General features: G+C 41.3%; 1 protein-coding gene across 2 annotated transcripts in view; it reads left to right on the top strand.

Annotated features, from left to right (window-relative positions):
• ATP6V0D1 (ATPase H+ transporting V0 subunit d1) overlaps positions 1-17,805 on the top strand; it is a 153,107-nt gene extending 135,302 nt beyond the window's left edge. The window contains exons 7-8 of one of the 2 annotated variants that reach the window (XM_075325710.1): positions 88-165; positions 15,199-17,805. In XM_075325710.1, the coding sequence (XP_075181825.1) occupies positions 88-165; positions 15,199-15,360 (240 nt within the window). In that variant the 3' untranslated portion in view covers positions 15,361-17,805. Of the gene's footprint in view, positions 1-87; positions 166-10,572; positions 11,586-15,198 lie in introns of those variants that run through there. The other variant, XM_075325708.1, reaches the window with a different exon arrangement.
• The last annotated feature ends 8,093 nt before the right edge of the window (positions 17,806-25,898 follow it).

The raw sequence follows: 25,898 nt of genomic DNA on the forward strand, positions 1-25,898 counted from the left end.
ATATAACAGTAGAAGTGATAATTATTGTAGACCTCGATACCGCTAAGGTCTGTATGCAGCTTCACATGTGCACTTTTCTCTTTTCAGGAGTACAAACTGCTGTTTGAAGGCGCAGGAAACAATCCTGGAGATAAAACACTGGAAGACAGATTCTTCGAGCACGAGGTAACAATAGGTTGAGGAAAGCCATGTCTATGCAGTGCAGGCAGCTGGAGGAAACAGCTCAATGTCTAGTACGACAGACCCATTAAGATTTGGCAGGGCTGCGGCCGAATCTCTGGTTCTTCATTAGGAAATGATGAGATCCAGATGAACGGTTTTACCCCCCTCGCTATTTTTGTTCTCTTGGCCTTCAGTCCTGCTTTTTTATTTTTTTTCCGCAGCTGGTTTTGTACTATGAAATCTTATTTCTTTGTCGTTACCCAGGGTTGTCATGGTATAAAAGGATCCATCTGTTGCTTTGCTGAGTGCGGGCTTTTATTTTTTATTTTTTTTTTCTCTTGTATCAAATGTCTGTTCTGATCATTTGGAAACGTTGTGCCTTTAGCACCTGTATTACATCGAGGTCAGGAACACGCACACTGTTGGCCAACGTTTCATCTCTCCAGGGGTATATGGGCTCATTACCATTGTAAATGTGATCTGTATATTGCTGCAAAGCCTGGGAACGGCTGCAACACCTCCATACAGCAGGGTTTCATCATCAGTGTGGCTAGGGGCGCACTCGGGGGGTTTCTTTACCAAGGAATTATATGACCAGCATCATTGAATGCTGATTCCTTTATTTATAGGGATAAACATAAAATGTAGAATAAAGATTTTTCGAACATTTTTAATTATTCACTATTGTTAAAAAAAAAAAATGTCCTTTTAAGAAATTAATTGAAATTCAATTAGAAGACTATACTAACCCAGTATTACAGCTGGGAAAATGAACTGAATATCCTAATTTCCTAATTATATAGTGGACCAACCTTGGTTAACAAGAACAATCCGTTCTGGGAGTAGTGTGCTTGTAAACCAAGTTATTCGTTTAGCAAAGCAAGATTTCCCATAGGAAATTATTGGAATGAAGACAATTCATTCCACAACTTGTTCAATATCCCATTCCACACATGCACAAACACACACAAATATGCCTGCACACACATATTATGCTCACCTTACCTTCCGTTCCATCGCCGGCCTCCTGATTCTTGTAGTTCGCCGGTACAGTATGTGTATCTGGTAACTATCGCTACCGATTCCGGACCTTCTGCTGCCAGAGCGCTGAAGTCAAAGGCAGGAGCCACTTGCCTCAGATTGGTCAGCGCACTGCCTTTGAGTAGCTGCTGACAGCGGAAGTTCCTCCCTCGTCGCAATGGTTACCGATACACATTCTGTAGCGGCGAACTACAAGAACTAGGAGGCTGGTGATGGAAGGTAAAGTGAGCATAATGTGTGTGTGCGCATACGTGTTTGTGCGGACTGAAAGAGCAGGTTAGAGCGCAGTGGAAGTACGGAACCGGAAGTGTGTGCGATGAGTATGTCTCATACGGCAAAGCTTGCTCGTAAACAGAGTTACAAATTTACAGCAAGCTTTGCTTGTAAAGCGAAATACTCGCTAACTGGGTTTCTCGTTTACTGAGGTTCCACTGTACTTTGGTAGTGTGGTCAAAAAATTATCAGTTCTGTCCTACCGATCCCCGCCTTTCCTCTACTAGCAAGTTATCTGCTGATACCCATTTTTTTTTTTTTTTGACAGTCATTGCTCATGACAGCTGCTGCCAGTCACTAGCCACATAAGTGACCAGCAGTGTAACACATTTTTAGTTCCAGGTTTACCTAAACTTATCCCCTTGCCATAAAATTCCTCCCTGGCTGAAACGACCCCGCCATATGAGGGTTATAATACCTTGCTGGCACACGCAACCTCACGTCCATATTGCCCTCCTCTGATGACAGCCATTAGGGGCAGTTGTTTGGTTGGCGACTATTGCTTCTCAATTATTGCTTTTAACGCTCAGGCTTTTAGCTGCAGTGAAGATCAGAATGCTCTTTTTTTTTAATCCCTGAGGAAGAGACGCGGGCGGTCCAGTTGCTAGTTCTGCATCCAAATGGCAGAGGTCCGGGATTTCAGACTGTCACCATTCTGATTTAGAAGAAGGCTCATTAGTATATTTAGCGACTGTGGACATGAATTTTAATTAAATGGGTCTGTCTGAGTCACTTAGGCTGGATGCTGAGTTATGGCTGCTACTTTTCACATACTCATATTATACTAAAGGGGCTCTCGGAATTAATAATCAACCTGTTACACATACAAAATAGAGTTTTCATATGGTTTTAGAGCATAGATATAAAAAGGCATGACCTTTAAAGGGCTGTCCTGCCTTATAATACTGGTGACCTATTTTCATCATTCCCCAACCTTTCAGCTGTTTTCAGGTCTGGCGGTGGCTAAATATGAACAGTAGTGTAGTTGATGGGTGGGGGTTACTTGCTCCCAAACATAAGGATAAGTCCTCAATATCAAAAAACTAGAAAACCCTTTTACCCAATTAAATGCTTTTACTTTTAAAAGTTATTTATTATATTTATATCTACCATATTTTTCGCTTTATAAGACGCACATTTGTTCCCCCAAATTTTGGGGGAAAGTAGAGGGGTGCATCTTATAATCCGAATATACGGATTATATACTGCAGGGCCCAGGAGAGGTGGGGGCAGCTCTGGAGCGGTGCTGGAGGCTGAGGCAGGCTGGTGAAGGCTGCAGGAGGCAGCAGATCTCCTGCTCATATAATATGCACTGCCGCTGTCCATCACCGTGGTGCTGAAATGGCACCGTGGTGATGGGCTAGGGGAGCGGCGCATATTATATGTGCCTGCGTCCCCCTTTGATGGCACATGACCCCCTGTGTTAGATATGGCCCCCATGCTGCTGCCCATAGTTAAATAAAAAAAAGCTTTACTTGCCTCCTCCAGCGCTCATCTCCCGGTGTCTCCCTGCTGTCGCTGTGATCAGGCACAGAGAGATGATGTAACTTTGATGCGCCGATCACATGGCCGGCACCGAGAACCAGGAAATGGAGGAGCTCAGCAGCACGGAGGGAGTCACCGGGAGGACAGCGCTGGAGAAGATCAGTAAAGAATTTTTTTATTTTATTATGGGCAACAGCATGGGGGCCATAGCAAGCACAGGGGAACGTGTGCCATCCATAGGGGGCCATGGGCAGCACAGGGGTATGTGTGCCATCCATAGGGGGCCATTAGCAGCATAGGGGGACGTGTGCCATCCATAGGGGGCCATGGGCAGCACAGGGGGACGTGTGCCATCCATAGGGGGCCATGGGCAGCACAGGGGGGGACGTGTGCCATCCATAGGGGGCCATGGGCAGCACAGGGGTTCGTGTGCCATCCAATGGGGGCCATGGGCAGCACAGGGGGACGTGTGCCATCTATAGGGGGCCATGGGCAGCACAGGGGAACGTGTACTATCCATAGAGGGCCATTGGCAGCGCAGGGGGATATGTGCCATCCATAGGAGACGTGTGCCATCAATGGGGGGCATGTGGCATCACTGGGGGACGTGTGCCAGCACAAGGGGGCGATATTCAATATAAGGGGGCCATATCCAGATTAAGGGGGCTAATTTTAGGATGGGGGGACTATGAGGGATATATACCCTATATGATTTGTTAGATGGACACTGGCATTATAAGACGGACCCCATTTAACATTAAAAAAAAAAATCTTTTTCCATCACCAAATTTGGGGTTGCATCTTATAAAGCGAAAAATACGATATATTTTTTGGGGTTTCAATTGTTCACCATTTATTATATTATTAATCATGCCATAGAGGCTTAAAATAGAATTGTGCTTTCAACAACCTTTGTATAATTTGATAGTACGGGTGAATATATGAAATTTTGTGATATATTTTATCAGAGAAAACTTCTTCCTTTCCCACTTATCAGGCACTTATTCCCTCTCGTCTGTGAGAAAACAGCTCAAACTGGTGTTGTTGGCTCACTGTGGTATCATGTGATTTTATACTCTATGTAGAGTGGAGTAGTAGTTAGGAGCAGGGAGAGAAAACAGGCAAAGGGCAACATTAAAATTATGGTTGAGCTTTCTAACAAGTCTTTTACCTCCCATCAGAGCATGATTCATATACAGACAGCTCAACGCTGCTATATTATATCCTCTACACTAAAAAAGGAATGAAGAGTAGTAATCTCTCTCGTGTGCTGTACTGTGTTTGAGAGACATAGATGTAGCTTATCACCCACTAGCTCAGTCAATTGTAAATTAAGAGCGAGCGACCGTATAGTTTAAAACTGGTGAATGTGCAGGATACAAGTCATTTAATGAACAGAACTAGTGTTACTGAATATATTGGTGTTAGGACAGCAAATTCTAAAAGTTACTGTAAAGTACAGTTACCCCTTACAACCTGCACAGGCCTTGTAGTTCTCCCAGCCGATGAATTGATGGTGTTGTAAATGACAGCCGTTCCTGATAAGTTTAGCCTCCCTGCATTTTGCAAATCAAACATGTACTTTACTATAAGATCTACAGATCAACAAGTTTCTGCCACAGATATAGCAAAGTACATGTTGAATTTCCTTTGTGTCATGAAGGAGGCAAATCTGAGAACTATTCTGTGTGTAATCGGGAAGATAAACAGGATCTATCATATTGGAGAAGCTTTACATCCAGCAGTGATGCATTTCACATACGGACTACACAGCCGCTCCATGAAAGTGATCCGGAGCCAATACCCGTGTGCACAGTAAAATAACAATCTTATAAGCTAAAGGGCAGGTTGGCTTGCCAAGATTTTAGTAGATTTGTAACTGGTTTTGGCCAGTATGCTGATATTGTGTCTTTTCGTTTAATTAAAAGAAATGGTTCAGTCTCTGCGTAAAAAAACATTTACAGGTTGATAAAGTCTCGGAGTTTGTGCCAGATCTCAGTGTAATTAAACTATATGGCTGTGGGGTCGAAGACAGTCATGTGTGTGCAATCAACTGTACGGAGATGTTACAGGGAACGGGATTTAAAGAAACAGTAATGACACAATGCTAGAAATCATTTTATAGAGAGACTAAAATATATTAAAGGGGTTGTCTAGGACTAAGCAGTAATCGGCAAGGTAGTTGCTAATTACCTGCCTGTGCTGCCCTCCAACGATTTCTCCCGACCAAGAGCAGTTAGAGCGTTTGAGGTCACGTTCCTTCTCTTCCGCTCTGCTCTGTCATCGGGGTGTCGCTGCCGACGTCCTGTTGATTGACAACCAATAATTTTCGTAAATATGGATGTTTGTATACAGATGATATAAAAAGTCTACACACCCATAATAAATTGCCAGGCTTGTTATTTAGAAAAAAATCCATACCAAGAAGAATATTTTAACATTTTGCCACCGATAATCTGTACGATTCAATTGAAAAATCTAAAAAACTTTTTTTTGGGGGGGGAGGGAATAAAAATGAACCACAATACTATGGTTGTATAAATATGCACACCCTTAGACTCCTAGTCAAAAGACTGAATTTATCAGCATGGCACATCTAGAATTAATAAACTTTGCCCATCGTTCCTTGCAGTAGCTCCAAATCTCTCAGATTACAAGGGCACCACCTGTGTAGAGCGTCCTCTTCAGGTCACCCACAGATTTTCAATTTGATTCATGTCTGGAGTTTTTCTGTACCATTCCAAAACTGCACTTTTGTTGGTTTGGGATATGTTTAGGGTTAATGTCATGCTGTAAGGTGAATTTCTTTTTCATCTTCAGCATTTTCGCAGAGGCTTGAAGGTTTTATTGCAAAACTGACTGATATTTGGAACTCATAATGTTCATAATTCCCTCCAGTAAGCCCCTAAGCATAATACTGCCTCCCCCCTGTTTCACTGTGGGTGTAGTGCTATTTTAGTGATGCGCAGTGTTGGCCTCATGTTTCACGGCTTTTAAACAGACATTCAACATGTGGGTATTGCCTGCCATACAAAGTAATACCGCAGCCATATTGGCTACTCACATTACTGTGAATGGCCGGCCGCATGGTGTCATCGGTTCTTATATAAAACCTAGTGACTGGATGCTTGGCACACTCTCCTCTGGAACCAATTCTGGGATTATGAAGGAGGGAGAGCTTAGATTAAAGCTGGGATATAGGCAGCGGTTTATTGATGTTACAAGTCATTGTATACCGCTGCTGCACCATTAAACAAAAGTCCTTTTCAGGGCTACATATTGTCCTTTCTCTAGTAGAACCGCTGTTACCTGCATTCAGTGTAGGCGTTTTGGTGGAGGAGGGATAGTTTTGGATTAGAGGCATACAGGCACTAAAGTATCCCTATATCTATTTCATGTGATCCTAAAGGGTGTCTAGTATGGTTTAATCTAACATATAAATAAATAGGTTCCCCCTATTTTTGTTAACAAGCCAAGTAAAGCAGACAGTTGGGGACTGACACTATCAGGCTTGAAAGGTCCATGGTTATTGGGCCCTTTCCAGCCTAAAAATAACAGGCTGCAGCCATCCCAGAAGTGGCACATCACATTAGATGCTCAAAGTTTGGCTCTTCACCTCGGCTGTTCCTGATTGCCCTGGTGCAGTGGCAATCGGGGTAATGGTAGTTGGGGTTGATGTCAGCTGTGTACTATCAGTTGGCATCATGATCTGCCTTTACTATTGGAGAGGCGTACTATCAGACACCTCCATTACTAACACAGGAAGTATAAAGATAATAAAGCACACAAAAATGTTTTATTTTAAAAAACAACCCCCAACACTTTCTCTGATACACCAATTTATTAAAAATCAAAAAGGCATGGAGATCCGAAGCAGTCCACCAAATGCAATGTAGTCCACAAATGGAAACCTAAATGCAGTAGTGACAATAGCGCAATTGGGCCAGTGGATAGTAGGTGTTAGCAGCGGCAGCGCGGATGTTAACCCCTACTAACTAATGGCAAAAAATAGAAAACCTGAATGACTTTAAAAGAGAGAGAGTCTCTCATTCACCAATTTATTATGCAAAAATAAACCTCACGGCTGTTGTATAGTCAATGGCGTTCCCACGACGTCCCTCAAATCTGTGACTAGCAGTGATGACATGAGTAACCTCACCGCTCTCTCGCAGGGTCACACAGAAGGGCAGCGCGAGACCAAGAATGTCTCGCTAGCGGTAACGTCCATAACACAGTATCATCACCACTTGTCAGACATTCTGCGTCTCACCCTGCTCTCTGACCCCAGTCAGGCTGCGCCCTGCAATACCCGGCAACTGTGACGAGTGGTGATGACGTCAGTAACATTACTGACGTCATCACCGCTCTTCACAGTGGCCAGGGATTGCAGAGTGCAGCCTGACCGGGATTGACCTATGAAGTGTTGATCTCTGAACGAGGCTCCATAGGTTGTACTACAGAATCGGTGGCGGTCATGGGAATGCCATGGACTGTGTCGAAGCTGTGAGGTCTATTTTTTTTTTTTTTTTTTTTAATAATGAGCTGGTGATCGAGGGACAGTATTTTGAATTTCTTTTTTTTTGTTTTCTTTTTCTTTTAACTTTAATGGGTTTGTAATGGCGGTGTATGATAGATGTTCCATTACTAACCCTTGGCGTCGGTTCTAGCTGTGTTAATTCACAACTGACATTAATTCAAGCTACCATTACTCCAATTACCACCACACCAGGGCAATTTGGAAGAGCCGAGGTGTGATGCCCCACTTCTTAGATGGCTGTGGGCTGTTATTTTTAGGCTGGGGAGGGCCGAATAGCCATGGACCTTCCCAGCCTGATACCAGCCCCCAGCTGGCTGTTTATAAAAAAAAAAAAGGGGGAGCACCATGTTGTTCATTTTAAATTATTTATTAGGTTAAACCAGGCTAAACACCCTTTAGTACCACATGAAAGGCACTTAAAGGTGCAAGTGTATAATATGTAGGCGGTTGGGACATTACTTTACTTTATTCATCTTGCTCGTTCTGCTTCTTGTCTTTCAATGAACTTTGAGATAAAAACACAGAAAGAGATGCTATGAAAAACATAAGTGAGTGGAGGTGCGGGATTTATGTGGAAATTCAACTGCGTTGAAAGCTGAACAAACATTAATCGTGTGCACATACCCTAAGGTGTGGAGGAGGCGTTTTTAGTTGTGGGGGGGGGTTCTTCTCTTTTTAATTTTGCCTTCTATAAAATTCATAATACAGGAAAGCATGTTTCTGAACATTTTTATTCCTGTAAAATTCATTTTATCTTCGGTTCTGTATGTTTTACTGTCACTCTGTAACGTGGCGTAATACGGTGACCACATTGTTCCTAGTAGTGACCTGGGAGTCACAGATGTATCCAGTCGTATTCCCTATGCTGTGTCCATCCATTTCAGCAATTTTATTTTTTTTTTTTCCTGCCCACGCGGTTGGATCTTCCAGAAAAATACTTGAGTTTCCCATTGAGTTCCATTATACTTGTTTTTCAAATTGAGCCCGACCTCTTCAATTGGAGTACCGAACATTTTAGTACTCACTCATCACTAGTAACTGGTTAATTCTGAACACAATCTCATCCCCAATTATAAGAGGATGTTCACACTTCTACAACTATATGATTTATGTTTTATTATTTTTAATTTTCCCCCCAAAAATTATCAGTTTGTTTCTCAATGGATTTGTACAGACTATGGGTGACATTATAGGTGGAAAAATTTCTGAAATGATTATTCCTAGTATAATTTTTTTTTTTTCATAACTAAAAAAACTGGCATTTTAACAGTGTGTAAACATGTTATATCCACTGTATACATAGACTGCAGTCATTGTCCCATGATGAGAACTCTGCCCTTAACCCCTTCCCAAGATTTGACATAAGTTTATATTTGAAAGACGTGATTGGGACAAAATTCCCAACAGAAAATTCACTGTAATGAGGCAGAGGGAGTCACTTGGACACTGATGGACCACAGGCCATACAGGAGTTTAATCTTTTTAGGTGTGCACAAAAGTGTGGTAAATAGCAGTTTTGTGTACCTTTGAAAAGTTGCACACCGCTGAACAGAGTCCAGAGTATCTCTGCTGCTTCATTTCTGAATGGATCCGTCTGGGGTTTCACCTGGATCACATATGTCGGATATGTTGTTATTATTATTATTATAGCGCCATTTATTCCATGGCGCTTTACATGTGATAGGGAAATACATAGTAAGGACAGGTACAATAATCATAAACAATACAAGGTACAGGAGGCGAGAGGAACCTGCCCGCGAGAGCTCACTGTCTAGAAGGGATAGGTGAGGATACAGTAGGTAAGGGTAGAGCTGGTCGTGTGGCACTGTATCAGACTGAGGGTTACGGCAGGTTGTAGGCTTGTCGGAAGAGGTGGGTCTTCAGGTTCGTTTTGAAGCTTGTCAAGGTAGGCAAGAGTCTGATCTGTTGTGGCAGAGCATGCCAGAGTATGGGGGAGGCACGAGAGAAATCTTTTATGCGATGGTGGGAAGAGGAGATGAGAGGGGAGTAAAGAAGGAGATCTTGTGAGGATCGTAGGTTACGTGCAGGTAAGTACTGGGAGACTAGGTCACAGATGTAGGGAGGAGACAGGTTGTAGATGGCTTTGTAGGTCATGGTTAAGGTTTTGAACTGGAGTCGTTGGGCAATGGGAAGCCAGTGAAGGGATTGGCAGAGAGGAGAGGTCGGGGAGTAGCGGGGGGACAGGTGGATTAGTCGGGCAGCAGAGTTTAGAATAGATTGTAGGGATGCGAGACTGTTAGAAGGGAGGCCACAGAGCAGGAGGTTGCATTAATCCAGGCGGGAGATAATAAGGGCATGTACTAGGGTTTTTGCAGCTTCTTGGGAAAGGAATGTACGGATCCTGGAAATATTTTTGAGTTGGAGGTGGCAGGAGGTGAAGAGGGCTTGAATGTGTGGCTTGATAGAGCAGAGTCGAGGGTTACTCCAAGGCAGCGAGCACGTGGTACTGGGGATAGTGAGCAGCCATTGACATTGATGGATATGTCAGGAGGAGGGTTGAGCGAGGAGGAGGAAAGACAATTAATTCTGTTTATATGAATATGTAACTATAACCTCAATGTAAGCGCTCACCATAGAGCACAGGATAAATGTGAACTGATCCAAAATGTTCTGTACCAAAATCGCCACCAAATAGCATTCAACTCAACCCACAAAAACACAAGTCCCCACTCAGGTCCATCATCTGTTAACGGAAATATAAGGCAGCACAAAAGCTCTGGAAAAGCTCTATGGGTCCCCCCTCTCTAAAAAAGAAATCCAGCGAATTCTGCGCTCCCAAATCCAAATACCCATACGATACTCGGAGCACCACAGTGTGTCTAAACCACAGTTAATGTCCACATGTTTGGCATTGTTGTAGTGAGGAAGCACTATGTCAGTGTGCTGCCGTGCCGTGAATGTATGTACCTGTACATCAATTGAATACAAAAGGTGTGTGTGTGTGTCCTATTTTTTTTTTTTTCTTTTTTGTACTACATATTGCAGAAGGGGTGAATGGCTCCCTCCAGGGCTCAGCATCCTTATTAACCCATCTTTTTTTCTACTACTTACAGGTGAAATTGAATAAATTGGCTTTTCTAAACCAGTTTCACTTTGGAGTGTTTTATGCCTTTGTGAAGCTAAAGGAGCAGGAATGCCGGAATATTGTGTGGATCGCAGAGTGCATCGCCCAGAGACACCGAGCCAAGATTGATAACTACATTCCTATCTTCTAAAAAGAAAAGAGACATTTCCAGGACACCTCGTCTCCCCCTGATACACCCGCAGACATGACCTCTGCCTTACTGTCTGATCAGTCCACGGGGAGGGTGTGACATCAAATTCTAAGATTCTGCAGAGTTTATTTAGCTGATCAGCAGCCGGTTTTGCTAGGTGTATGGCAGACATCTACTGGTGGTTTTCTGGCCACCAAGACCTACCTTCCCTCTTGGCTGTGACATCTACAGATCAGTCTAGCCCTTCTAGATCCTCTTTATGAATAGATGTATTTGTGAGTGAATGTTCAAAGATGCTACGGGTGCTGTATCAATGTCCGAATTGACTCCTTTGATCTAAATTTACATTGTTGCATACCACTGGCCTTGTGATTCTTCAGCGGGTTGTCCGGGCAAAACAAGTAATATATTCTTTAATATAGTTCAGTTAACCCAGGCACCTCCAAGCTCTGGTCTCTGGGTACTGGCTACTTCACGTCAGGTCCTATGCTCCAGGCTGTATGTGAAGGGGGCTGGGTGATTTCAGTTGCTAAGCCAGCCCCTTTCCCTGTTTGTGCACCAGTTGTGACCAAGAAGGGGGCTGGCTTTGTAAATTAGTCCCTTCACGAACTGCTGTAGTCATGTGCTGCCACATGAAACATGGTCTTCTGTTGACCACGGGAGCAAAAGATGAAGCAGCTGGGACTAGAGGATTTGGACACCCGGTATAATTGACTGACTCACATTGATAAGTTATATAGCTCACTGTTTAAAGGTTATGTTTTGGGGTTTTTTTGTTTTTTTTTTATTTGGAAACCCCCTTTAAAGAGAACCAATCACCAGGATTTTCGGATATAACATAAAGCCAGTGCTGTAGTAGCACTATCAGGCTGATTCTCTACATACCTGTAGTGGTCAGCTCGGATGTTTAGGTTTTGAAATCCAAGAAAGTGAAGTTTGTACAATGAGCTGCTTGTTGAGTGACAGTTGCACTGGAGCAGATCATATATATATTCATAGTTATCCCCTCCCCCTGTGGTGAGGTCATACCCATGTGACCAGAAGGGGCGGGGCCTCCACCAACAAAGCTGAATACCAGGTCACATGGGTTTGACCTCACCACAGGTTCTGCTAGACACAGTGAGTCCTTTGTATAATACTTATGCTAATTCTAACAGGGGGAGGGGATAACTATGAATGTATTATCTGATCCTCAGCTGCTGTCACTCAAGAAGCTGCTCAATTTATAAACTTCACTTTCTTGGATTTCAAAACCTAAACATCCGAGCTGACCACTACAGGTATGTAGAGAATCAGCCTGATAGTGCCAGTATAGCACTGGCTTTAGCTTTATATACAAAAATCCTGGCAATTGGTTCCCTTTAAGCCGAAGCTTATCATCTGAAAATGGCCTATTATTTTAAATAGGTTGTTGTGTTAAATATATTATATCTTTATTTTTGGCAATGTTTTTTTTCTATTTTCATATCACATTGGATTGGATTAAAAATAACATACTGCGGCTTTTTTAAGCATTAACTTTCTATTGTTACAGGAAACAACACGTGCATTAGCCACAATGAACAGTCTTCGAACCTATCTTGTGTACCGAAGCATTTATTGAGCATGTCCAAAGGTCCTTGTAGAGACAGGGGGACCAGGGTCAGCTGTAACATCGCCCATTGGGATGGTGGGTCCTGTGCTGTCAATGTCGTCCTTCCTCTGATGATAAAGAGCCTTCTGGAAACTGAACTGGTCTAATAATATCCCAGTGGCTATTATGAATATTGCAAGATTACTAATTTTAGTGTTTTGTTTTTGTTTTTATAAAGGTCACAATCTGAAAAAAAATCGCCAAAATAAAATATAAATATATTAATATTATGTAACACAAAAATCTGGTTAACAGTAGGCCATTTCATGATGCTCTTTTTAAGTAATTTGTGTCTGTGCTCCTCTTTTGTTAACACATTACTTCCGGATACATCTCCCTGGAGTGATGGGAGCCAGGCTAGAATACTCTTTGAATGTCCAGCTTGTCCGGGGGTGACCTAATGGCGTATAAAGACTCACGGGAGGGATGTGAAGTGGTCACAGATCTGATCGCAGATGTGACACAGCATGTTAATCGCTGTCCTTTAGAATAGGACTAAGTGTAGTATTGTAATATGTCGTACTTCTATCACTGTATCATTCTAGATGTTTACACTAATAAAAATGTCGCTCTCCACCAGCTATACAAAAAGTCACACCTAGAATTTTTTTTCTCTCCTAACATGAAACAAAAAGGTAGATTAATCCCAAAGGAAGAATGTCCGACCTACTAAAAGGGGGAACTGGGCGGTATACATGTTACTTTACATATAGTGGGGGATTTTGGTTGTCTACCAGCATCATTTTTGGACTTTTCTATTATAATGAAGCTTTGTGGAAGCACATAGGAACAGGGGCATTGCCTGTGCACAAAAAGGACACATCCGTCACTCTGTGTAACTGTCACAAGGCCCTTATGTCCTGTACATGGCCCAAGCTGAAGACCTTACGGAGCTCTGGTTATAGAACAGGAGAAATGTAGAGAACCTTGACGTCCTCAGAGATCGAGAAATTGCTGCCAGATTGCTCCAGTGAGTTAATAGAAAATTATTTTTTTGTAAAAGTAAAGCCATAGAATAATCTTGAGGTGGTGCTGAACAGCTCCTTCTATTGAGATGTTCACACCTACATAGGGAAGAGCAATGGGGTCACCATATTATTTATACAAAATAGCACTGACCTCCTATTTTTAATTACGGTCTTTTCCAGCCCAGCGCTTAGTAATAGAGAAGTGGCGCATATTTATTCCATATGATCCGTATGGATGTATCAGAATGAGACTGGTTTACATCAGCCACACAGCTAGAACGTGAACCCTGTAATAGTCTTTTCTGATGTCCTACAGGATCATGATCTTATGAAGTACATATTCTCAGAATATAGTCTTACAGTGATTGCATTTGTTGTGTGCTGGTGAGGCTCACACACTCACAACACCTCTCTCAGTATCTCCACATCTTCTCAGACATGGATCGTTTTATGGAACAAGGACCACGTTCAGCTCTTGGCATCAAGGTCCTTCAGTGGATGACCTTTACATTAGACCTCCATAGACCTCATATCAAGCTTTTAACACTCCTTACGTTCTGCTCAAATTAGATATGGTGTGTAAAGTTTCACAGGACCCGTTCCAGTGGCCGGGTGAGCTATCTATGGCCTTCCGGCAGGAGCCCTATGACCTCCTGGTATCCGTGGATTATCTTTGATTAGCCGTCCTGGCAGGACATCACATGCATCACACCATAACAATGATGGTGCTTCGGGACGGTTAATCAAGAGGAGCCGTGAATGCCATCAGGTAAGAAGCCTATCATAGGGCTTCTGTCCCACGACCACAGATTACTGACATGGCCACTTGACCGGGACAGGAGAATCCAGTCATGCCATCTCTACTTTGAATTATTATTCTTGCTCTATTTAATTAATCTATAAGAAGAACATTTCAGATCTTTTCTACCTTTTTAAACCCATAGTCTCAGTGAGACTTGCTCTTTAAAGTCTCAGTACATAATGTTGGCACAGGTACAGTCATCAAATATGAAACACTTTAGTACACGTGACTCCTGCACAATATTTGATCATCGTGGCCAATGGTGCATGCTTTACTGAGCGCTGGCTCCATCCAGTTTTAAAAAGAACAGGAAGTATGGCACTCTGTACTATTAGGAGGTGCCAGGATAGGGTCCAAACCCCAATTATCAGAAAAAGAAATCCGGCACTCTCAATATGATATGTGCAAAAAATAAATTCTTCATTAATTATGGCTCATTTGTGTGAAAAAACTTTTTCAGTATAATACAGATACAGATGACGTTTTGGTCATAGGAGACCTTCATCAGATATCATCACACTAAATATGAAGAAAAGAAAAAAGGAAGATAAGCTCTATTACACACAATAATTCATCCAGTAAACATAAATTATATATGCAATATATAATTTATATAACTCAATTACGCACGAAAAGGGCATTAATGCAGTATGTAAATTGTTATCTGATCATAATTTTGATCCTGAGATAAAGAAATTTTGTATTGATCTATTGGATATTGTACTACGAGACAATTTTTTTCTTTTCCAGGACACCTTTTATTTACAGACACAAGTTACAGCCATGGGGTCCAATGTAGCCCCCCCATATGCAAATTGCTATATGTCATATTTTTCACAATCGTTTGTCTATTCACATGATCTGTTTAAATTGTTGTAGTGAGGAAGCACCATGTCAGTGTGCTGCCGTGCCGTGAATGTATGTACCTGTATATCAATTGAATTCAAAAGGTGTGTGTCCTATTTTTTTTCTTTTTTGTACTACATATTGCAGAAGGGGTGAATGGCTCCCTCCAGGGCTCAGCATCCTTATTAACCCATCTTTTTTTCTACTACTTACAGGTGAAATTGAATAAATTGGCCTTTCTTAATCAGTTTCACTTCGGAGTGTTTTATGCCTTTGTGAAGCTAAAGGAGCAGGAATGCCGGAATATTGTATGGATCGCAGAGTGCATCGTTCAGAGACACCGAGCCAAGATTAATAACTACATTCCTATCTTCTAAAAAGAAAAGAGACATTTCCAGGACACCTCGTCTCCCCCTATCCCCCCGCAGACACGTCCTCTGCCTTACTGTCTGATCAGTCCATGGGGAGAGTGTGACATCAAATTCTAAGATTCCGCAGTTTATTTAGCTGATCAGCAGCCGGTTTTGCTAGGTGTATGGCAGACATCTACTGGTGGTTTTCTGGCCAGCAAGACCTGCCTTCCCTCTTGGCTGTGTCCCTTGCATATGGGCGGGCTCATTGGACTACCTTCTGGTTTTTCATAATTATTTGAATAGTATTTGGCCGGAACTACAATTTACTATACAGTATGATTATAATAAACTTAATTTTTTGGACACTATGGTTTTTAAAAGGGTTGATGGTAGATTAGAGACAGATCTTTTATGAATGTTTGTAACCTTACAGAGACATGTTTATAATAATATATATGCGTGCATACTTAGGTATGCATGTACATGCGTGTGTGTGTGTGTATGTATATGTGTATATATATAGATATATATAGATATATATATATATATATAGATAGATAGATTATATTATATATATATATATATATATATATATATATATATATATATATATATATATAAATATATGCTTGCTATTGATACTTCTATAGCTCAGTATATAATCATGTACACATATTGATCAGTGCTTTAATATTTTGTTTTGTTCCCCTTTTTTTAGTCAGTATCACAAGCCAATTAAATCTGATGAATGCACCAATCAACTTTCGGTATTTATTATAATTTCTGATAATATGGAATATTTGTTATTTTTGATAATATAGAATTATTTTTCCGTTAATATTACCAACACTTTTTATAAGAATACTGTATTGTCATAGATTACTCCATTTTATAAAAAAAAAATCCCCCCTAATAAATATTTTTCTTTTGTTTTTAAAATTATTTTTTCTTTATTTTTTTCTTTTTATTTTTTTTTTCCTTTTGTATATTTATTACATTTAATTTTTATTTTTTTCACTAATTTATTTTATTTTATTTTATTTTTATCTTTTAATTTTCTTAATTCATTGTTTATATTTAATTTTATCCTAGATTTCAAATTTATTACTTAAATACTGAGGTTTTTTTCTATGGTTTCTAATTTTTCTAATTCATTTTATTTATATATCCCTAACTCTATGGATATCCCCCTTTTTCAAATATTCTCCTGTACCACTTCCTTTATTACCTAGTGATATATACTGGATATGTCGTTAGATTGTCATAAGGAACCCTGGTCACAAGACTTGTTGTTTATATATTCTTCTGTGATCCTCCCTGCTTCCTGTTTCTGCTCAGTAACACCTTACGTCACTCCTGATTTAGCTATCGGGAGCTACGTGAATTCTTTCCTTACCAAGCAAGGAGTAGTGCCGGTCTAGTGAGCGCAACACATGTCCACTTCACTGATGATGCGATCTCATTGCCAACCATTAACGTCACTTCCGGTTTACATTTCCGGAAATGACGTTACACGCCTGGACATTTAAAAAGCCCTATTTTTCTGCATATGGTAGCGCTCTACTCAGGCGATATATACGCGATTCACATTAGCGCTCATTGCTGCCGATGGTCCCTGGCTCTTCATTACTTGGTGAGATGTATATTTTCTGTATTTCTTATACATATTTATAAATGTTTTCTTTATTTTCCAGACTTGTATACCACAACTGGGATTACCTTAACTATCCTTATCTGTATGATACCAGTCTCTTGTATAGATCTTTGCTGTAATATAATGTTGTCATACACATATATTCCCTATGGGATATATAAAAGAATATGATTAACATCTGATTATTTATCTGAGGATATTCTCCAGATAGACTGAAACGTCCATGATGTATATGTCACATGAAATATTGCTTATATAATTTGTTTACTGGATGAATTATTGTGTGTAATAGAGCTTATCTTCCTTTTTTCTTTTCTTCATATTTAGTGTGATGATATCTGATGAAGGTCTCCTATGACCGAAACGTCATCTGTATCTGTATTATACTGAAAAAGTTTTTTCACACAAATGAGCCATAATCAATAAAGAATTTATTTTTTGCACATATATATTGAGAGTGCCGGATTTCTTTTTCCATCCAGTTTTAGTTTCATTGCCCATCTGGTGTTTGACTTAAGTCTTTTTCTTGAACATTTTTGTACTTCCTTTCCTTCATCTCATAACTTATTTGGCATTTTACCAACACTTATTCCTATGCTGGACACCTCAAGAGTGACATTTTTAGACTCCTATGTTTCAGTGTTAAGGAGTTGATTTTTTTTCTCTCCAAGAATCTGTTGTCTGATTTCCTCTTCCGTGTACAATGAATATGTTTTACAATTCCCTTTTGTTTCAGTGAATGGATGCTCTGATCAATATATGAATAAATATATATATATCTATATGTATATGGTAATAAAGTGTTTACGTTGATGCTCACGTCTCCTGTTCAGTGTCTGTACTTTACATAACATTACTTTAGTTACTATGTCCGATTACTGTCACAATTCAAACTTAACAGATCGGTCATCAAAATGTTGCTTTAAGTTAATTTTTACTTATAAAGTATATTTGTCCTTGTGAGGAATATTGTGAGGAATATGGCATTCACACATGCCAGTCAGCTGCCACTTTTCATATTTACACACATCCTGCCCTGTAGCAAGAAGTCGTCACCAAGATCTGGTCACCAAATAGCATGTGACAAAGTCATTTTAAATTAAGGAATCAGCTCTGTCCTCAGCCAGCCCGCTGCTGACAAAACTAATTCAGCTAGTGAAGTGGGCGGGCAACTGCAAGATTCAAAGGCATTTTGCAATCAGTCTGGTTCTGGGGGAAAAGTTACAATATTGGGGAGTGCGTAGCTCCCACAAATAGGGCAGGCATATTTTCGGCCTCAGGACAGCAGGACGCACGTCACACATTTTTCTTTAATAGTGGACTGTGCGTTTCAGCCCATAATTAATAAGCCAAAGGAAGACAATAGGCACCTTTTTATGTTTCCTATCGTTGGATAGATATAATCCTGATGGGAAAAATGATGGTGATATCTTCCGTGTGGGACACTCAGAGGTGGAAATATGGGGGAAACTGACAATTCATAATTTTCTGGAGCCTGAAGGCACAGCTCATGTCCAGGTCACAAAGAGGGGGCGGGACATGAGAGCTACATAGGTTCATAAAGATCAAAGCAGACATTTTGAGGGTGTCTTTTATCTGAGAGGTCACAACAAGCTACTGCTTCATAAGGAAGGCAGGAACCTGGTAATACTTGAGGATGTGGCCAAGCTACCAGAAAGATGAGTGTGAGATGAGGGTGACAACATTAGCTTGTTGATATTGCAAACGTGAAGGTTATATTGCTTCATGTCCTGATATAGAGCTGTCAGCACATGAAGAACCAGAGTTCTTACTCTAGTCATGTCTAGACATCCATGGCTTATTTTCCTTCTGCAGAGCCTGCACACTGCAAAAGATTAATTGGCTGTCAATGTAAAAAATAATTCTCACACTTGAGATCGCATCAAAAGGACTTGCCGGCACCACCATGACTAGAGTTTTCAGATGGTGTTGAGCCTTCTCCACCAACAGCAGGTTGCTTTTTTCAGCTGCTCTTAAGCTAACCGCTAAAGTAGCAGATTTGCCAGAAGATCTTTTGGCCTCGCTCTTTATCACCATCGTGGCACATCACATTAGATGCTCAAAGTTTGGCTCTTCACCTCGGCTGTTCCTGATTGCCCTGGTGCAGTGGCAACCGGGGTAATGGTAGTTGGGGTTGATGTCAGCTGTGTAGTATCAGTTGGCATCATGATCTGCCTTTACTATTGGAGAGGCGTACTATCAGACACCTCCATTACTAACACAGGAAGTATAAAGATAATAAAGCACACACACAAAAATGTTTTATTTTAAAAAACAACCCCCAACACTTTCTCTGATACACCAATTTATTAAAAATCAAAAAGGCATGGAGATCCGAAGCAGTCCACCAAATGTGATGTAGTCCACAAATGGAAACCTAAATGCAGTAGTGACAATAGCGCAATTGGGCCAGTGGATAGTAGGTGTTAGCAGTGGCAGCGCGGATGTTAACCCCTACTAACTAATGGCAAAAAATAGAAAACCTGAATGACTTTAAAAGAGAGAGAGTCTCTCATTCACCAATTTATTATGCAAAAATAAACCTCACGGCTGTTGTATAGTCAATGGCGTTCCCACGACGTCCCTCAAATCTGTGACTAGCAGTGATGACATGAGTAACATCACCACTCTCTCGCAGGGTCACACAGAAGGGCAGCGCAAGACCAAGAATGTCTCGCTAGCGGTAACGTCCATAACACAGTATCATCACCACTCGTCAGACATTCTGGGTCTCACCCTGCTCTCTGACCCCAGTCAGGCTGCGCCCTGCAATACCCGGCAACTGTGACGAGTGGTGATGACGTCAGTAATATTACTGACGTCATCACCGCTCTTCACAGTGGCCAGGTATTGCAGAGTGCAGCCTGACCGGGATTGACCTATGAAGTGTTGATCTCTGAACGAGGCTCCATAGGTTGTACTACAGAATCAGTGGCGGTCATGGGAATGCCATGGACTGTGTCGAAGCTATGAGGTCTATTTTTTTTTTTTTTAATAATGAGTTGGTGATCGAGGGACAGTATTTTGAATTTCTTTTTTTTTTTTCTTTTTCTTTTAACTTTAATGGGTTTGTAATGGCGGTGTATGATAGATGTTCCATTACTAACCCTTGGCGTCGGTTCTAGCTGTGTTAATTCACAACTGACATTAATTCAAGCTACCATTACTCCAATTACCACCACACCAGGGCAATTTGGAAGAGCCGAGGTGTGATGCCCCACTTCTTAGATGGCTGTGGGCTGTTATTTTTAGGCTGGGGAGGGCCGAATAACCATGGACCTTCCCAGCCTGATAATACCAGCCCCCAGCTGGCTGTTTATAAAAAAAAAAAAAAAGGGGGAGCACCATGTTGTTCATTTTAAATTATTTATTAGGTTAAACCATGCTAAACACCCTTTAGTACCACATGAAAGGCACTTAAAGGTGCAAGTGTATAATATGTAGGCGGTTGGGACATTACTTTACTTTATTCATCTTGCTCGTTCTGCTTCTTGTCTTTCAATGAACTTTGAGATTAAAACACAGAAAGAGATGCTATGAAAAACATAAGTGAGTGGAGGTGCGGGATTTATGTGGAAATTCAACTGCGTTGAAAGCTGAACAAATATTAATCGTGTGCACATACCCTAAGGTGTGGAGGAGGCATTTTTAGTTGTGGGGGGGGGGTTTCTTCTCTTTTTAATTTTGCCTTCTATAAAATTCATAATACAGGAAAGCATGTTTCTGCACATTTTTATTCCTGTAAAATTCATTTTATCTTCGGTTCTGTATGTTTTACTGTCACTCTGTAACGTGGCGTAATACGGTGACCACATTGTTCCTAGTAGTGACCTGGGAGTCACAGATGTATCCAGTCGTATTCCCTATGCTGTGTCCATCCATTTCAGCAATTTTATTTTTTTTTTTTCCTGCCCACGCGGTTGGATCTTCCAGAAAAATACTTGAGTTTCCCATTGAGTTCCATTATACTTGTTTTTCAAATTGAGCCCGACCTCTTCAATTGGAGTACCGAACATTTTAGTACTCACTCATCACTAGTAACTGGTTAATTCTGAACACAATCTCATCCCCAATTATAAGAGGATGTTCACACTTCTACAACTATATGATTTATGTTTTATTATTTTTAATTTTCCCCCCAAAAATTATCAGTTTGTTTCTCAATGGATTTGTACAGACTATGGGTGACATTATAGGTGGAAAAATTTCTGAAATGATTATTCCTAGTATAATTTTTTTTTTTCATAACTAAAAAAACTGGCATTTTAACAGTGTGTAAACATGTTATATCCACTGTATACATAGACTGCAGTCATTGTCCCATGATGAGAACTCTGCCCTTAACCCCTTCCCAAGATTTGACATAAGTTTATATTTGAAAGACGTGATTGGGACAAAATTCCCAACAGAAAATTCACTGTAATGAGGCAGAGGGAGTCACTTGGACACTGATGGACCACAGGCCATACAGGAGTTTAATCTTTTTAGGTGTGCACAAAAGTGTGGTAAATAGCAGTTTTGTGTACCTTTGAAAAGTTGCACACCGCTGAACAGAGTCCAGAGTATCTCTGCTGCTTCATTTCTGAATGGATCCGTCTGGGGTTTCACCTGGATCACATATGTCGGATATGTTGTTATTATTATTATTATAGCGCCATTTATTCCATGGCGCTTTACATGTGATAGGGAAATACATAGTAAGGACAGGTACAATAATCATAAACAATACAAGGTACAGGAGGCGAGAGGAACCTGCCCGCGAGAGCTCACTGTCTAGAAGGGATAGGTGAGGATACAGTAGGTAAGGGTAGAGCTGGTCGTGTGGCACTGTATCAGACTGAGGGTTACGGCAGGTTGTAGGCTTGTCGGAAGAGGTGGGTCTTCAGGTTCGTTTTGAAGCTTGTCAAGGTAGGCAAGAGTCTGATCTGTTGTGGCAGAGCATGCCAGAGTATGGGGGAGGCACGAGAGAAATCTTTTATGCGATGGTGGGAAGAGGAGATGAGAGGGGAGTAAAGAAGGAGATCTTGTGAGGATCGTAGGTTACGTGCAGGTAAGTACTGGGAGACTAGGTCACAGATGTAGGGAGGAGACAGGTTGTAGATGGCTTTGTAGGTCATGGTTAAGGTTTTGAACTGGAGTCGTTGGGCAATGGGAAGCCAGTGAAGGGATTGGCAGAGAGGAGAGGTCGGGGAGTAGCGGGGGGACAGGTGGATTAGTCGGGCAGCAGAGTTTAGAATAGATTGTAGGGATGCGAGACTGTTAGAAGGGAGGCCACAGAGCAGGAGGTTGCATTAATCCAGGCGGGAGATAATAAGGGCATGTACTAGGGTTTTTGCAGCTTCTTGGGAAAGGAATGTACGGATCCTGGAAATATTTTTGAGTTGGAGGTGGCAGGAGGTGAAGAGGGCTTGAATGTGTGGCTTGATAGAGCAGAGTCGAGGGTTACTCCAAGGCAGCGAGCACGTGGTACTGGGGATAGTGAGCAGCCATTGACATTGATGGATATGTCAGGAGGAGGGTTGAGCGAGGAGGAGGAAAGACAATTAATTCTGTTTATATGAATATGTAACTATAACCTCAATGTAAGCGCTCACCATAGAGCACAGGATAAATGTGAACTGATCCAAAATGTTCTGTACCAAAATCGCCACCAAATAGCATTCAACTCAACCCACAAAAACACAAGTCCCCACTCAGGTCCATCATCTGTTAACGGAAATATAAGGCAGCACAAAAGCTCTGGAAAAGCTCTATGGGTCCCCCCTCTCTAAAAAAGAAATCCAGCGAATTCTGCGCTCCCAAATCCAAATACCCATACGATACTCGGAGCACCACAGTGTGTCTAAACCACAGTTAATGTCCACATGTTTGGCATTGTTGTAGTGAGGAAGCACTATGTCAGTGTGCTGCCGTGCCGTGAATGTATGTACCTGTACATCAATTGAATACAAAAGGTGTGTGTGTGTGTGTCCTATTTTTTTTTTTTTCTTTTTTGTACTACATATTGCAGAAGGGGTGAATGGCTCCCTCCAGGGCTCAGCATCCTTATTAACCCATCTTTTTTTCTACTACTTACAGGTGAAATTGAATAAATTGGCTTTTCTAAACCAGTTTCACTTTGGAGTGTTTTATGCCTTTGTGAAGCTAAAGGAGCAGGAATGCCGGAATATTGTGTGGATCGCAGAGTGCATCGCCCAGAGACACCGAGCCAAGATTGATAACTACATTCCTATCTTCTAAAAAGAAAAGAGACATTTCCAGGACACCTCGTCTCCCCCTGATACACCCGCAGACATGACCTCTGCCTTACTGTCTGATCAGTCCACGGGGAGGGTGTGACATCAAATTCTAAGATTCTGCAGAGTTTATTTAGCTGATCAGCTGCCGGTTTTGCTAGGTGTATGGCAGACATCTACTGGTGGTTTTCTGGCCACCAAGACCTACCTTCCCTCTTGGCTGTGACATCTACAGATCAGTCTAGCCCTTCTAAATCCTCTTTATGAATAGATGTATTTGTGAGTGAATGTTCAAAGATGCTACGGGTGCTGTATCAATGTCCGAATTGACTCCTTTGATCTAAATTTACATTGTTGCATACCACTGGCCTTGTGATTCTTCAGCGGGTTGTCCGGGCAAAACAAGTAATATATTCTTTAATATAGTTCAGTTAACCCAGGCACCTCCAAGCTCTGGTCTCTGGGTACTGGCTACTTCACGTCAGGTCCTATGCTCCAGGCTGTATGTGAAGGGGGCTGGGTGATTTCAGTTGCTAAGCCAGCCCCTTTCCCTGTTTGTGCACCAGTTGTGACCAAGAAGGGGGCTGGCTTTGTAAATTAGTCCCTTCACGAACTGCTGTAGTCATGTGCTGCCACATGAAACATGGTCTTCTGTTGACCACGGGAGCAAAAGATGAAGCAGCTGGGACTAGAGGATTTGGACACCCGGTATAATTGACTGACTCACATTGATAAGTTATATAGCTCACTGTTTAAAGGTTATGTTTTGGGGTTTTTTTGTTTTTTTTTTATTTGGAAACCCCCTTTAAAGAGAACCAATCACCAGGATTTTCGGATATAACATAAAGCCAGTGCTGTAGTAGCACTATCAGGCTGATTCTCTACATACCTGTAGTGGTCAGCTCGGATGTTTAGGTTTTGAAATCCAAGAAAGTGAAGTTTGTACAATGAGCTGCTTGTTGAGTGACAGTTGCACTGGAGCAGATCATATATATATTCATAGTTATCCCCTCCCCCTGTGGTGAGGTCATACCCATGTGACCAGAAGGGGCGGGGCCTCCACCAACAAAGCTGAATACCAGGTCACATGGGTTTGACCTCACCACAGGTTCTGCTAGACACAGTGAGTCCTTTGTATAATACTTATGCTAATTCTAACAGGGGGAGGGGATAACTATGAATGTATTATCTGATCCTCAGCTGCTGTCACTCAAGAAGCTGCTCAATTTATAAACTTCACTTTCTTGGATTTCAAAACCTAAACATCCGAGCTGACCACTACAGGTATGTAGAGAATCAGCCTGATAGTGCCAGTATAGCACTGGCTTTAGCTTTATATACAAAAATCCTGGCAATTGGTTCCCTTTAAGCCGAAGCTTATCATCTGAAAATGGCCTATTATTTTAAATAGGTTGTTGTGTTAAATATATTATATCTTTATTTTTGGCAATGTTTTTTTTCTATTTTCATATCACATTGGATTGGATTAAAAATAACATACTGCGGCTTTTTTAAGCATTAACTTTCTATTGTTACAGGAAACAACACGTGCATTAGCCACAATGAACAGTCTTCGAACCTATCTTGTGTACCGAAGCATTTATTGAGCATGTCCAAAGGTCCTTGTAGAGACAGGGGGACCAGGGTCAGCTGTAACATCGCCCATTGGGATGGTGGGTCCTGTGCTGTCAATGTCGTCCTTCCTCTGATGATAAAGAGCCTTCTGGAAACTGAACTGGTCTAATAATATCCCAGTGGCTATTATGAATATTGCAAGATTACTAATTTTAGTGTTTTGTTTTTGTTTTTATAAAGGTCACAATCTGAAAAAAAATCGCCAAAATAAAATATAAATATATTAATATTATGTAACACAAAAATCTGGTTAACAGTAGGCCATTTCATGATGCTCTTTTTAAGTAATTTGTGTCTGTGCTCCTCTTTTGTTAACACATTACTTCCGGATACATCTCCCTGGAGTGATGGGAGCCAGGCTAGAATACTCTTTGAATGTCCAGCTTGTCCGGGGGTGACCTAATGGCGTATAAAGACTCACGGGAGGGATGTGAAGTGGTCACAGATCTGATCGCAGATGTGACACAGCATGTTAATCGCTGTCCTTTAGAATAGGACTAAGTGTAGTATTGTAATATGTCGTACTTCTATCACTGTATCATTCTAGATGTTTACACTAATAAAAATGTCGCTCTCCACCAGCTATACAAAAAGTCACACCTAGAATTTTTTTTCTCTCCTAACATGAAACAAAAAGGTAGATTAATCCCAAAGGAAGAATGTCCGACCTACTAAAAGGGGGAACTGGGCGGTATACATGTTACTTTACATATAGTGGGGGATTTTGGTTGTCTACCAGCATCATTTTTGGACTTTTCTATTATAATGAAGCTTTGTGGAAGCACATAGGAACAGGGGCATTGCCTGTGCACAAAAAGGACACATCCGTCACTCTGTGTAACTGTCACAAGGCCCTTATGTCCTGTACATGGCCCAAGCTGAAGACCTTACGGAGCTCTGGTTATAGAACAGGAGAAATGTAGAGAACCTTGACGTCCTCAGAGATCGAGAAATTGCTGCCAGATTGCTCCAGTGAGTTAATAGAAAATTATTTTTTTGTAAAAGTAAAGCCATAG

This window comes from Anomaloglossus baeobatrachus, chromosome 10, assembly GCF_048569485.1.
Source record: "Anomaloglossus baeobatrachus isolate aAnoBae1 chromosome 10, aAnoBae1.hap1, whole genome shotgun sequence".
NCBI lineage: Eukaryota > Metazoa > Chordata > Amphibia > Anura > Aromobatidae > Anomaloglossus > Anomaloglossus baeobatrachus.